General features: G+C 36.2%; 1 protein-coding gene across 2 annotated transcripts in view; it reads right to left on the bottom strand.

Moving 5' to 3' along the window:
* The window catches only part of kibra (WW and C2 domain containing protein kibra), a 117,504-nt gene that overhangs the window by 24,769 nt on the left and 77,722 nt on the right, over positions 1–15,013 (bottom strand). For both annotated transcript variants that reach the window (XM_090371386.1, XM_090371378.1), the window contains 4 exons: positions 9,662–9,748; positions 6,311–6,503; positions 5,746–5,862; positions 4,683–4,812 (listed from right to left, as the gene is read on the bottom strand). In XM_090371386.1, coding sequence (XP_090227512.1) covers positions 4,683–4,812; positions 5,746–5,862; positions 6,311–6,503; positions 9,662–9,748 — 527 coding nt within the window. The remainder of the gene's footprint in view (positions 1–4,682; positions 4,813–5,745; positions 5,863–6,310; positions 6,504–9,661; positions 9,749–15,013) is intronic.

The following is a 15,013-nucleotide window of genomic DNA, read 5'->3' on the forward strand; positions in this document are numbered from 1 at the left end:
GTATTTACTTGTTCCGTGACAACCCATAGCACAGCTTGAAATCCTCAACATCTTGTTTTCCAGGCTGCTGCATATTCCAATAGCAGTTCAAGAATCACTTTCACCTCTGCCTGCAGTTGTAATTAATCTATTAGTCTGTGTACCTCGCCCCCCCCCAAGCTTGCAGTTTTCTGACCTGCCTATCACTGCCTCTATAGCATCAAAAAATATTCTTGCACCCCTTCTATTTAAGTGTAACCCATCCCTATAAAAACAGTCTTTCCTAGTTAACAAGCATGGATCATGCTGAGAAAAATTCTACTTCATGAGCCTTGCACATTCTCTCCAGAGACCAAATGACAAGACTCTCAACTACTCCCTCCTGTCATGTCTGAGCAGAATATCAGACACTTTCAAATTCAATCCTAACTTATGACATTTTCCCAATACTGCCCTGTACTTGTAAAGTAACTCCTCAGATTGCCAACTCTTATCATTAGTGTAAACATGTATAACAGTATCACCTTTTGTGTCTTTAAAAGATATCTGCTCTATAGCATAACCTACTTTTGCCCCTGGCAGAAGTAGGTTATGCTATAGATACACCTATCGTTCTTGGACAATATATTTCCCATTTCACTGACAATAACTGCCTCTTGTGGGACCGGTGCATTCTGCCTTGGGGATTGCTGCTGTGTTGCCTGATGCACAAGTGTGAGCTCTGGCATTGATTGGGCAGCTAAGGGCTTGATGGGCTTCCCATTTTAATTCCTCCGAGGGCATCCACGCTACTCTTCAAGCTCTCATAAATGTCCATCAGAATGCTGACATGGCACCTAATTTAAATATCAATAACTCAAACCAATGGCATATTGTAATAAAAATGCCATGGACAGTTAAATTTTGATAAATATTACATGTTAACCTTTTAACATTTAATATTTACTACACATTTCAGGAAATGGGGGGGAAAATAGTTTTTAATATATCCATAGCTGCTAACTTTTCACTTTCAAAAACCCGGAGATCATGCATTTATAAGCAGGATTTAAACAGGTGAAAAACAAGAGATTTTCTCAGAAAAAAAAAGCAAGGATTTTTTAAAGCCCACACTTTACTAAAAATGAAAAATACAAATTTTATATTAAAATACAGCCATAGGATTGCTGTGTGATATTCTATTAGACAACAAGTGATTTTGACTTTTGCTTCAAGAAAGATAGTGTTGCAATCCTCGCTCTCTTCAGAAACATTGGTTCAAAGTTTTGTTCACAACAATGGTCCTGCTGTCCATAGGATTTCCAAAGCTTCAACAGAAAAAGATCTGAATTCAGTTTCTCATTTTCTAACTTGGCTGAATATTCTCTCACATTGCTATGAAGCACTCAACATAACAACAACACACATACTTGCACACCTACATACAAAGGGTACTAGGAAAGTTTTGCAATACAGCTTTGTTTATTTAATTTTTCCAAAGTAATTTCCTCTACATTCAATACACCTCTCCATCCTCCGAAACCAATCTTTAAACCAGTTCTGCCAAGTTTCACTAGGGAGTAAAGCACACTCGTCCCAAGCCCGTAGAAGGTCCTCATCACTGGAAAACCGCCTCCCTTTTAGCTTCATTTTCACATGCGGGAACAGTGCAAAGTCGCAGGGAGCAAAGTCTGGACTGTAGGGATGGTGCTCGAGAAGTTTCAGTCCTGTCGTGGTCAAATATTCGGTGCAGGCTTTGGCGCGGTGAGCTGCAGCATTATCGGGATGGAGGTACCAGGTGTCCATTCTTGACTTTGGCCGCAGGTTCTTCATGGATCCAATGACTTTAGGCAGGCATTGTTTAGTATACCACTTAGCTGTGACTGTCTTCTGCGTGTTCCAAAACGACACGTTCCACAATTCCACTCGATTTGAAAAATACAGCTATCATTTTCTTCTTTACAGATCGGGATTTTCTGACAATTACGGGTGTGTCGTCATCATCAAGGACCCAAACTTTGTTTTGAGCCTTGATCGGCAGATCGTAATAGTACAGCCAAGTCTCGTCACCTGTCACGATGTTGTTCACATACCGAGATTGTCCCTTATCAAACTTTTTTAACATCTCCCGGCACCAAGTCACACGTCGTGTCATCTGCTCTTCAGTCAGTTGATGCGGCACCCAGAGAGAACTAAGTTTCTTCACGTGCAAATGATCTTGCAGAATCGAACGAATTGCTGGTGCATTTAGGCCCAAAGTATCCTCTATCTGTTGGTAGGTCACTCGCCTGTTTTCGTCAAGCATTTTCCTCACAGCAGTAACGTTTTCCTCCGTAACTGACGTTCGTGACCTTCCCGGCCTCTCCGAATCCTCCAGAGTGAAATTTCCCCTTTGGAATTCTCTATACCACCTGAATATCGTTGTACGATGTGGACAATCATCATCTAGTGCAAGAGTCATTTCTTCTAAGCACTGGTCTATGGTTAAACCACGCACAAAATTATACCGCAAAACTGTCCTTATCTCATTTCGTGACCACGATGCCATCGCAAGCACTTTACACTCTCACTACTAATGAATAACTGAGCCCATCGACTTGCCGCGGCGGCTACTATGCACGTATGAACATGTCTAAACATGCAGCAACAAGCAGCTTTCTGTGATTCATTGTTGCGTCATATTGCAAAACTTTCCTAGTACCCTTTGTACATACACTTGCCGGCCTTGGCTTTATGCCTTTCAGATGCTACTGCAGCTTATAGGCGAACCCTGGAGACCGCTATCAAAACAAACACACCCTGACACCTTGACCTTGCTATGAAGCACTGCTATGAGGAATTGTTAAAATGCCAAGCATGACTTTGGGATAATTTATTATATTTCAAGCTTCCTTGTATACTTGTACTGAGTTTACAATACAGTCAGTTCTGCTATAATGCGATACATGTGTTCCTAAAAATCTCTGCATTATGGCATTTCGTGCATTAAAAACAACAGGGCTTACTGGGAAAATGGGGATGGGGCAGAGGACTCAAAAAATAAAAAAGTAAAACACTAAAAAAAGTTATCAACCCAATAAAATTGCTAATATAAGTTTAAACATCTTAAATTTCTAATAAATACATATTATAGTAAATATAGCACTGTAATATATACATACTAATTGATATTTCTGTTCATCGACTTTTTTTTTGGATTGTAAAATTTAAAACAGTAAAAAAGATAAGCAATCAATAACAATGAACACGACAGGCATAATTGCACAAGTGAAATACGCATTAACAATTTTGTGCATTAAAAATAGGAAGCTTAAAAAATAGGAATGAACAGAAGATTCTGAAAATTTATGTTTTTTATATGACTGAAGATTTCGTTTTTTTTTGGTAGTTAGCACATCGACTTCTGTGGCCATAATGCACCTCCCAAGGTTTTTGCAGTACTTCGATCCAAGCCCAAGGCGGGATCCGAACCCGTGACCTTTGGGTTACCAGGTAGGCACTTTACCCACCCGGCTAGCCCGGTCGGCAATGAAGATTTCGTGGAAGGGGAAACACATTTTATCATAATAATGTAAAAACCTACAGCATTCCAGCTATTGGTTTTATTGCAAATGCAATAAGATCGAGTTTACTACCTGTTTATAATAGATTGCACTAACAGAAAAGCCCAATAAACTGGGAACTGCAAATTGTTTTTGTTTTATGGTAGTGACCTCCAGAAATGTGCCCCTCTGCTCATGCCTCACAAAATTTCTGTTCGAACTGTAAACATGAGTCAGCCTACAAGAACACATATTATCTTGTGAAAACAGTGTGTCTCCGACCAGTACAACTACAGTAAATGGGAAATATAGCTCTCACACATAAACTTGTATGTATCGCTGTGCAGGTCACTATGTTCAGCTTGGCTGGGTTTTGCATTCATCTAGGGGCACCTCCATAGCCAGGTGGGAAGGAGCAGCAGTGCATAGCACAGGCTTCTTGATTAGACCGGGGTTCCAGCCCGTCACCACCAAATACGGAGGATGCGGAAGGGTCAGGGAATGACCACTGCATATTCCGGAGTAATATGGCCTTAGTTGCTAATGCTCCTAAAAAAAAAAAAAAAAAAAAACCAAAGCATTCATCTAGTGTTACTTGCAAACAAAATCACACATGAGCCAATGCAAAAATCGCATTGTTCCCTAATATATCAGTCGCATTGGAGCAAATTCGCATTGCCAAAATGTGTGTTATAGCAGAACTGACTGTACATGGAAAACTTGGGTATACGTCTTCTAAAATTTACATCATATTTTTATGGCATCTTATTGAAAGACATTGTAAATTAGCTCACACGACTGAAGTTTGATAAAATATCACACATTACAGAGAACAACGCTACTATTGTGTGTTTATATTTTGCAACCTAAAACAACAACCTAAGCACACCTGATGATTACTTCGTTAACAAAAATAAGCAGAAATGCAGGAAAAAAAATCTGATTTGTAAATAGTTTTATTATTATTTTTTTATTTATTCTGTAAAAAGAAATTGTTCTGAGAAAAACTGAGTTTTTGTAAAGATGCAAAAACATTTGTCACTAACTTATAATATGACAGTGAGATGGAGGGCAAGGGTAAAGGTGGTCAAATTGAGTAAAAATCTCCATAATAAATTTAGAGAGCTGGCAGCTATGTATATCCAAATAATTTTTTAATCTATGGCACAGCATCTGAATTACCTTGGTTTCTTGTAAGAGTTGAAGTCTGTGATGATATGATGGTTGACTCATCACTGCTTTCTTCCTTTAGCGTGAGAACTCGTGGGTGAACTGTGTCTCCAACATCAGATCTCTCTTCTCCCTCTCGTCGCTTTAAATAAAAAAATAGTTATTAAAAACATAACATTTTAAAATCGTCAAAGCCTGTTACACCTATAATAATTTCTGTATAATAAAGTAAATATTTAGATACTGTGATATAAAAATTAATCCTCAATGAAAGTATTATTCAGAAATTACATTTTTTTTTATTAGAAAAGTAACACTAAAAAGGGGGGGAAGCTAAGAGTACAGCTTAAATTCACTGAAAACTGTACAAATCACAAATCTGCCCAACCATGGAATATTTTTCCCACATGTGGGGCAGTGCCCCCAAAACCTCTCTTAGGCTTCTAGATTCCATTCAAAAGAGAGCAGTTAGGTTAATTAATGACCCATCTCTAACAAAGTCACTCCACTCTCTGTTTCATAAACGTTCTGTTGCATAACTTTTCTATAGATACTTCCATGGGTACTGTTCTTCTGAATTGTCTTCTATAATTCTCTCTTTCTCTCTCTCTCTCTCTCTCTCTCTCTCTCTCTCTCTTCTCCCTCTCCTCCCCAAACCAGTCTGAACACGTGCTGCAACCAGTCAGCACTTTTTACTGTCCAACTTCAAACTCACAGAACTGACTTTTTTTCTTCCTCATTTATTTCTTCAACTTCTATTTTCTGGAACAATCTTCCTTCATACACATTCCCTGAAAATTACAATTTACAGAAATTCAAGTCTAATATCAACAAGTATTTTCTTTCATCTTCTCAATTTTCAACCCATGCACGGTACTATTATAAGTTCTAACATCTCTTGTCCTTGGACTTTTCATAAAAAAAAAGAAAAGGAAAGAAAAACTAAGATAAAATATTATCAGCACCATAAACTACTAAGTATTGAGCAGCAAATGTAATCACATTTGCTGCTTGAAAAATTAACAGTTTGGGATATATGCAAGGTAGAGAGAGGCAAAAATTAAAGATGGCATACCTTAGTAACTCTCTCAGGCAATGGATCTGGTTGCATGAATCTGAAACTCAGTACATTATACCACTTGATTGTTGTATTGTCAGGACTGAAGTCAGCCAGACTTACTTGAGAACTTCCCTATAAAAAAATTTTTTTTAAAAATTAATTTTAAACATCCACATGGCTATTAGTCATTACAATTAATAATAAAATTTTGGAAATGTTTGCTTCTCAAGAGCAAATTATGTATCTGTTGTATCTGGACACCTAAATTTACATCATAATTTAAACTATAATTAAAAATATGAATATATAACTAGCTTCTGTCTGAATCCCCAGTTGTGGGGATTCTGTCTGATTCTGTCTTACTAAGCATTCTGAATCCCCACAAATGGGGGATTTCAAGTAAATGGCTGGTGCACCATGGCCATAGATGCTGATGCGCCAAATAAATCCCCAATCAACCAACCAATCAAGTAAATGGCAGAAGAGAATAAATATCAATTAAAAATAAAATTTATTACTTTTTATACTTTAGAAGCATTTTATAAAACTGGGTGCTTAAATGAGATAAATTTTCACTTACTAAGCACTCTTCTTCACTTGAAGGACTAACAGACCAGATGTTGACTTGCAGTGTCTTTGTATAGAGTTTGGAGATGGGCACATGAAAGCGAAATGTTTCCCCTATGGTGGGTTTGTTGAGATTATCAATAAGACCTGTAGTGTTACTTACAGGGACTTCGGGTGAGTTTGGAAGTAGAGCCACCTTAATGCATCTGTTAATATCAGAACATAGAATAAGTACACTAATAACAGTAAATCAGATACATGCTTATATATGCAATATTATAAAATGTGTCTTCCTAATCAATGTCCAATAATTTGAAAACAGTATGAGTATCTAGTCAGGCTTTTAAGCTGAGCTAATGGATGGGTAAAAGTCAGTAAACATTTTTTTTTTTTTTTTTAAAGTTGCTCAGTTTTTTATTATTTTTTTATTTTTAGAGCTGTTATATATAATTTTATGACAAATTCAAGAGTTAAAGTATTCTGAAGAGTATACAGAACAACTTAAATGTCTATGTAATATGATATTCAGGGTTTCTTTATTTGTTTTGGTTAACAAAAAAAAGAATAATTAAAAGGGGAAAAAAATTTGTTCAACCTACTACCCTTAAAAAGGGATACTGAAACCTCTTTTGGATTCATTTATCAGACCAAAAAGACAAATTCTTCACTCTGCCCACCTTTTTGAGATGGAAAACAGTTTTAATCTAGCTTCTCAAAAAGAAGCACACTCACTAAGCAACCACAGAATTTTAGTCTTTTTTTTTTTTTTTTTGACCTCATAAAAAATCTTAAAATGAATTCAAAAACATGAATGCCCAAAAGCCAATCAGTTTAATAAAATGAGTGTACTAAGCGAAGGGAAAGAACTGTAGCTGTTCAGAATTTCAATAATGTGGACAATTCAAGAATAATCTTCTGGAGAATATTCTAGATTCATCCTGCTACACATTCCATCAAAAATAACAGAATACAATATGTTCATTAGAATGCTGGGCAACTTCATCATTAATGGATATAATAAACTCTACCAGTGGACGGGAACTGTAGAAGTAGATATTTTAGCTATTTAGAATTTTCAAATTCAAAAAACACATGACATGACTTGATAGCAGCGAAGTAAGGATGCCATATTGCAAATCCTCTGCTTATCACTAAACAACTCCTAAAACTCCTTAAAAATCTGGCAGAGTACGATGGTGCTCCATTTTAGCATAAAAATATGCTCCAAAAACACTCTGTTACAGATCCATAAGCAGTGCAAAAGCACTCTTCAGTCGAAAAATGTTTCAAATATATCTGGTTCATGATCTAGAAAAAATGGACGAAGAACGAAGAAGGCCAAAAAGCCACACCACACTATAACTTTTGGTAAGTGTCTCCACTCATCAAAAGTGATAGTGTGGTGATCGATTATATATAATAACTTTTATAATTTTGTTAAGCAATGATTAAATGGCAATTTAGCATGAATGCTATGGTGTTATTAGAGTTGAATTCCCTCCCAAAATTTATAGCACACCAGACATTGGTATTTCTGTTAATTTACTTATAACCATGCTCTTTTGTTATAAAAAGGACTCTGTTTTATAAAATATTTTATTACCTTTCATAACACAATGGTTAATGGTCCAGTTCTTAGAGGTTTAGTTCTCTTCTAGTCTTATGTGTTAATTTACCATCCATGCTCTCTTATAACCTTATTGGTTAAACTCTTAAAAGTTTAATCAATATGGTTAGCTCCTCAATTCAATGAGTCTGATCAAAATTTTGTTCAACTGTATGCTATTTTGGTGACCACCTACAAGTGCTTAATATTTCAGACAATGGTGGCCCATATGAAATATATGGGCCACCATTGGCATCCCAATAATAATATAAGACCATAAAAAAAATAAATAAAATATCATTTGTGATGGTAGGTAGTACTTATTTTTGCTCCTAATGTTTTAACCTAAGTGGCCACATAGCAAGTTCACAACACTCCAACTTAGATTCACTGAAATACTGTTTATTGCTCAAACACAACAGCCTAATCACGGCCTTGTACAAGGAGGTGATTATCCCTTTGTACAGGGCCATCATTAGGCCACATCTTGTATATAGGTCTGGAGACCTAATTTTAGGAAGGATGTAGATCTGCTAGAACAGGTGCAACCAGATTGGTGAAGGGAACAAAGAGGTGCTCCTACCAAGAAAGGCTCTTCAGTTCTGCAAATTGCAGTGCCTGGAGACTACACACCTGAGGGGAGATCTGATTGAGGTGTTTAAGACCTGTAATGGATGGAGTAAGCTAAATATTGATGACATTCTTCCTCTTTCTGAGACAACACACATGAAGAGGTATAAATTCAAGTTGAGGAAGGATGATTGCAAGACAGATGGGTGAAAGTTTGCTTTCAGTCAGCGAGTGGTTGATTGTTGGAACAAACTTCCATCTGTTGTTGTGGAAGTGGATGGGTGAAGTGTGTACATTTTTTTTCGGCCTTCAAACACCACATTCCAATCACAGCATGACCTCGTATACAGTATACCATGCAAAAATTGTGACGCTGTCTACGTAGGATCCACCATGGGAGTAGCACAGCTTCGAGCAAAACAACACGAAGCTACGGTGCGGGCGGGTCGTCAAATGCATCGGAACTTTCGTTCCACGCAATAAATGAACGACATACATTCGGCTTTACTGAAACAAAAATTATAAATATTCAACACAACTACTACAAACTACTCATTGCAGAAACCTTAGAGATGAAACTACATGAAACTTCAGTCAACATCCGTAGGCCATTCCTTTTGTCCGACGATTGGTCACTTATACACATGCGTGAAGAACAAATACTACAACATAAGGAAAGAAAAAAAAGTTTCGGATTAATTGTGAGTAACTCTCTTCCTGTGAACATGATGCCCCGAAAAGTTCTAGTCCAACTTAAGGAATGTAGAGAATAACCCCCAACCCCTACCCCCCACCCCTTACCCAATTATTAGACCCCTAAATTTAACTCAAAATTCCAGCCACAGGACCAAAAAGAAAAATCGATCCTAAATTATTAGCCCGTTTAGACCTCCAAAATCTAACTTTATGACAATGTTTTGCAAAATTGATATCGCCTTCCCCATGAATTATTAGCGAGTTGGACAAGGAGAGTTGGAAAAGAAGCTTCCTATATCAAAAAATAAAGGTAAGCCCTGTTGATTCATAATTTTTTTTGGCTGATGCTTTATAAGCTTGCTTTCTGGCATCATTCGCCACTATTAATACTAATACAAACAGACAAAAGATGCTTTGTGTGTGCGCGATGCAAGGAGTGTAAGGAAATCAGGTGCTGTAATGATATTATGTTAAAAACATTTGTATACTTACACTTTGTACTGTTCAGGTACAGATAATGCAGCAAGATTCCTTGCTCGTTCTACACCCACATGTAAAAGCCCATCTTCAGCTGAATATCTAAAAATATTGATCCAAGTTTGTCAAAAGTTAACATCACTACTTATCAGTAAAAAGGTATATATTTCATGAAATTTTCACTGAAAAGTTAATGTTCCCATTTTGAATAATGTAATCCTGAATTAATATTTGAATAATGAATAATAATAGAAAAAGGGAACAGAAACAAAAGTCAATCAAAAAAATGTTGTTATTATGAGATACTGGTCAGAAACCAATATATGCATTATATTGGTTGGAAATAAAAGGTTAGATGATTCTCATTTTATCGCATTCCACTTTATTGTAAAAATATTTTAAGTGATGTGGAAAAGAATATATTATAATCACATCATACTGATGTGGTTTATAATATATTGTTTTTGGTAATACATGACTGAGTCCTATATGAACAAAAATCGTAGTCTGGTGGATGATGTCCTTTATTTCTGAAGTCCATTAGATTGTGGATTTTATGTATTTTGAAATCTAATACAGCTAGAAAAAGATCTTAATTTTCATTTACTAAAATCTATATTAGAATAAATAATTATATACTGCAATATGATCATGACAATACAGAGGATATGGATAATACAGTCATTTTTGGTAAGTCCTTTCTGATAATAATTCTAAGCCTTTGCTCTGATTGCTTATGTACAAGATCTTTTTCTTCTAACAGTTTAGTTCATACAATATTTATTTTTCCTGCAGTTGTGTTTCATAAAATTTATATAAAAAATATATTTCCTCATAAATTTTATTTTTGCTTTTAGTAATATTCTTTTTTTTTTAGTGTTCTTAGCACAATGACAGGATTAAGAAGAAGAAGATCTAAAAACATAGCCAACTAGATCATTTTAGTGGCTCTTCGTTGCTTGGTAGGAATTTTAACATTTACATGATAAAAATAATAAACTAAAATCTTCTATTTCACATATACTTGCTGCTTCCCTAATTCTAATATTCTTCAAGAAACTTTCACATAATATCTTTGTCCATCCTTTTACTATTTCTTTAACTGTATTAACAAAATTCCATAATTATGTAATTATAGAATATATAATTTAATTACTTTTTTGTATTAATTACATGAATAAAATCATTTCAGATATGCAAAGCATTCAAATAAGTTCATAATGAAGATGAAATAAGACAATATACTGCTTGGATACAGCTCCAATCAGAAGTTAATTACAAAGCATTCAGTAAAGAATATTACCACCAGAAGCACTTTTACAGTAAGCATATTTAAGAGTGAAATCTTCAGCAGATATCGAAATACGCAAATATACTATGATTAGAGCAAGCGTCCATACTCTTTCCTTTGTAAGTGCCATTTTTGTTCATTAGATCTACTATAAAAATCTTCATGCATGCCACTTGACAGGTGTACAAATAAATAAACAATTCAAATACATATCATACATCTGTGTGCCACCTGCTGATGCCTTGGTTAGTAGGTTAAAGGTAATTTTTCTGATAAAATGCAGCTACTACAGCAAGGAATTAAAGACAATTCTGCACTCTGGCTGAACAGAATTTATAAATTTAGAATTTGGACAAGTGTTTTTTACGTAGCTTATCACATCAGAGGACACTTTACTTCCTTCATCATATAAACTAAATTCTAAACTGTTTATTATATTTGGGATCAAAATACACCATATAATGAAATACATAATCACCAGCTGCTGTTGTGGGGGGGGGGAGGTTTGTACAAAAAAATGTTTCTGGCTGAATAGCATTATTCATTTAGAATTTGGGAAAATTTTTTCTAATTCCTAACCTTAATATACTACCTGGAGAGCTCTGCTGAAATTGACAGTTTCAATATGCTATTAAAAAAAAAAAAAAAACATCCAAACTTGAAACAATGCAATTATGCTTGCTAATAGCACAGAGTTGCTGATGTCTTGGTTAGTAGATTAAAGGTAATTTTTCTGATAAAATGCAGCTACTAAAACAAGGAATTAAAGGGAGCATAGAGGGAAACAGGCATTCTGTGTGTTATCAGACACTCAGTCTAAAACACTGATGGATCCAATATCTTTCTATTTCAGAAGATTTAGGAGAAGTCCGGTTGGCCTGCCTCTTTAAAATCCACTCATGCACACTTTCTCGATGGTAAGCCCTGTTACGTCACTTAGGTGGCATCAAACATGTAGAGTAGTTCTCTTCAAGATGCCTGGTCAGTGTGAAGAGGAAAGACCAAACCCTCCAGCACATGACAGTAAGATGAAACAAATGGCCCACAGTCTCCAGCGGCTTCCACTCCCCCTCTTACGGCAGCGAGAGGATCAGAGTGGAAGCAAAGGGTGCTGTTGTTGTTGTTGTTATTATTTAGGAGCATTAGCAACTAAGGCCATATTGCTCTGGGGATATGTGGTGGCCATTCCCTGACCTTTCCGCTTCCTCCGTATTTGGTGGCTCATGGGATCGAATCCTGGTCTAATCAAGAAGCATGTGCTACTCACTGCTGCTCCTGCCCACCTGGCTACGGAGGTGCCAAAGCAGAGGGTGCTAAGAATCTCTGGGTATGACCAGGCTGCCATGCACGAAAACTGAACTTGGCTTGTTACAGCGTAAGATCACTCATTGGTGAAGACAGGGTATTAGAGCTGGAAAAGGAATTAGAAAATGTGAATTGGAATATCATCGGTTTGGCTGAAACAAGAAGAAGAAATGAATCACTTAAGTTGATCAAGTGGAAATTTGCTGTACACCAATGGAAACAGTGAAAGGAGTGAAAGTGGAGTTGGCTTTCTGGTCCATAAAGATATAAAAAACAACATTTTGGAATTCAAAAGTACATCACCAAGGGTGTCAAGATTAATACTCAGGATTTCTAAGTGGTATAAGCTAAAGGTTATAATGATTTATGTACCAAAATCGAGCCATGATGATGAAGAGGTTGAAGAAATGTACACAGAAATTGAGTCTTCTAGATGAACAGAAAACTCACTACACTATCATTATGGGGGATTTCAATGCTAAGGTTGGAAAGAGACAAAACAGCGCAGAAAGGGGAACTATAGGAAATTTTGGAATTGATGAAAGAAATGAAAGACTTATGGAATTTGCAGAATCTCAAGGAATGTCAGTAATGAACACTTTTTTCAAGAAAAGGGTGAACAGAAAGTGGACATGGAAAAGCCCAAATGGATTAACAACTAATGAAATCGATTTCATCCTCACTAACACAAGATATATTGTGAATGATGTTACTGTTCTGAACAAGGACAATGTTGGAAGTGATCACAGAATGGTAAGATGCACACTTGATATAGATGTAAGAAAAGAAAGGAAAAAACTGACTCGAGTAAATAATATAAAGGTCTTTGAGATAACAGAAGAGGAGAAAAAGCAGTATGTACTGGAACTTAAGAACAAGTCTGAGCTTCTGCAGATTGCTCAGGACCAAGATATCAACAAGGAATATTACACTTTCTGAAAGTGATAAAGCCCAAGAAACCGATAGGTAAAAAGAAATCCAGAGAAGAAAAAATTAGTCAAGAAACACTAGTCATGATGAACCGAAGATGACAAATGAAGAGCAAGAAAAACACCCAGAGACTTAGAAAGAGACTCAGAGAGGACATAAGAAAATTTAACACAAGAAAAGTAGAATAAGCATTAAGGGAAAACAAAGGATTTAAATCAGCAGCCATGAGCAGTAATACAGAAAGACAAATGATACTGAAACTGAAGAATAACGATGGTGTACTTATAAATAGCAGAGAAGGCATAATTCAAATAGCAGAAGACTACTATAAAGAGCGAGGGAATGATGCCAGCAGTGGGGAAGATGGACTGCAAATTAGTAACACATACAACATACCTGATATCCTTCCTGATAGGGTAGAACATGCGTTGAAGAAAATGAAGAATCAGAAAGCCCCGGGGAAGATGAAGTTATTGTAGAGTTATTAAAATTGGGTGGAAGAGATATGATACAAAAACTGGCAAGACTCTTCACAAAATGCATTACAAAAGGTGTGACGCCTAAGGAGTCGAATAATGAAATCATAGTTTTGCTGCATAAGAAAGGAGATAAATCAGAAATTGGAAATTATAGACCAATTAGCTTGTTATCCCACATCTACAAGTTGTTCACAAGGGTCATTACTAACAGATTAGAAAGAATACTTGATGAAAATCAACCAAAAGAGCAAGCTGGCTTTAGGACAGGATTCTCAACTATGGATCACCTTCACGTAATGTCACAGCTAATGGAGAAAGCAAATTAATATAAAACACCATTATGCCTGGCATTTGTGGATTATGAAAAGGCATTTGATTCCATACAGCATAAGGCAATGTTTCGGGCACTGGAAAGACAAAGCACAGATACCCCATATATTATGATTTTGAAGAAAATATATGAGAATGCTACCTCCTTTATTAGACTAGACAAAGACAGTAGTAAATTTAAAATTGAGAAAGGAGTTCAACAAGGAGACACTATCTCCAAAGTTGTTTACTGTTGCCCTTGAGGAAGCTTTCAGAAGATTAGGCTGGTCGCAATAAGGAGTCAATGTGAATGGAGAGTACCTAAACCATTTACGATTTGCGGATGACATTGTGGTCATAAGCCACGATCCCAAAGAATTAGAGGAAAATCTAAATCAGTTATGCAGAGTTAGTAAGGATTTTGGACTAAAGATGAATATGGCTAAAACAAAAGTAATGATGAAAAAGTATGCCACAGAAAGGGATATAATGATTGAAGGAGCAGTAATTGAAAAGGTGGAGTCATATACTTATCTGAGACAAGTCATTAGCTGTAATAATGATAAATGGCTGGAAGTCAAGAGAAGAATAAATTTTGGATGGATAGCATTCAGGAAATATAGTCACATACTGAGAAGCAATATCCCAATTTGTCTGAAACGTAAAATAATGAACCAATGTATACTCCCCACCATGATTTATGGAAGTGAAACTTGGGCATTCACCAAAAGAATGGAAGAGAAGCTGAACTACACAGCAAAGAATGGAACGAATTATATTGGGAATCAGACTGTTAGATAAGAAGAGAAACACGTGGATTAAGCAGCAAACTCAAGTAAAGGACATTCTTATCAAAACTAAAGAACTAAAATGGTTTTGGGCAGGACACATAGCTTGAAGACATGATGACAAATGGACTAAGAGAATAACAGAATGGTACCCAAGAGGAGCTAGAAGAAAACCTGGAAGACAACGATGGAGATGGACAGATGAAATTCATGAGTTTGTGGGTAGTAAATGGATGGCCATTGCACAAAACAGAAGGAACTGGAA

The sequence above is a fragment of the Mastigoproctus giganteus genome, chromosome 1 (genome assembly GCF_048544385.1).
Source record: "Mastigoproctus giganteus isolate SK-2022 chromosome 1, ASM4854438v1, whole genome shotgun sequence".
Classification (NCBI taxonomy): Eukaryota; Metazoa; Arthropoda; class Arachnida; order Uropygi; family Thelyphonidae; genus Mastigoproctus; species Mastigoproctus giganteus.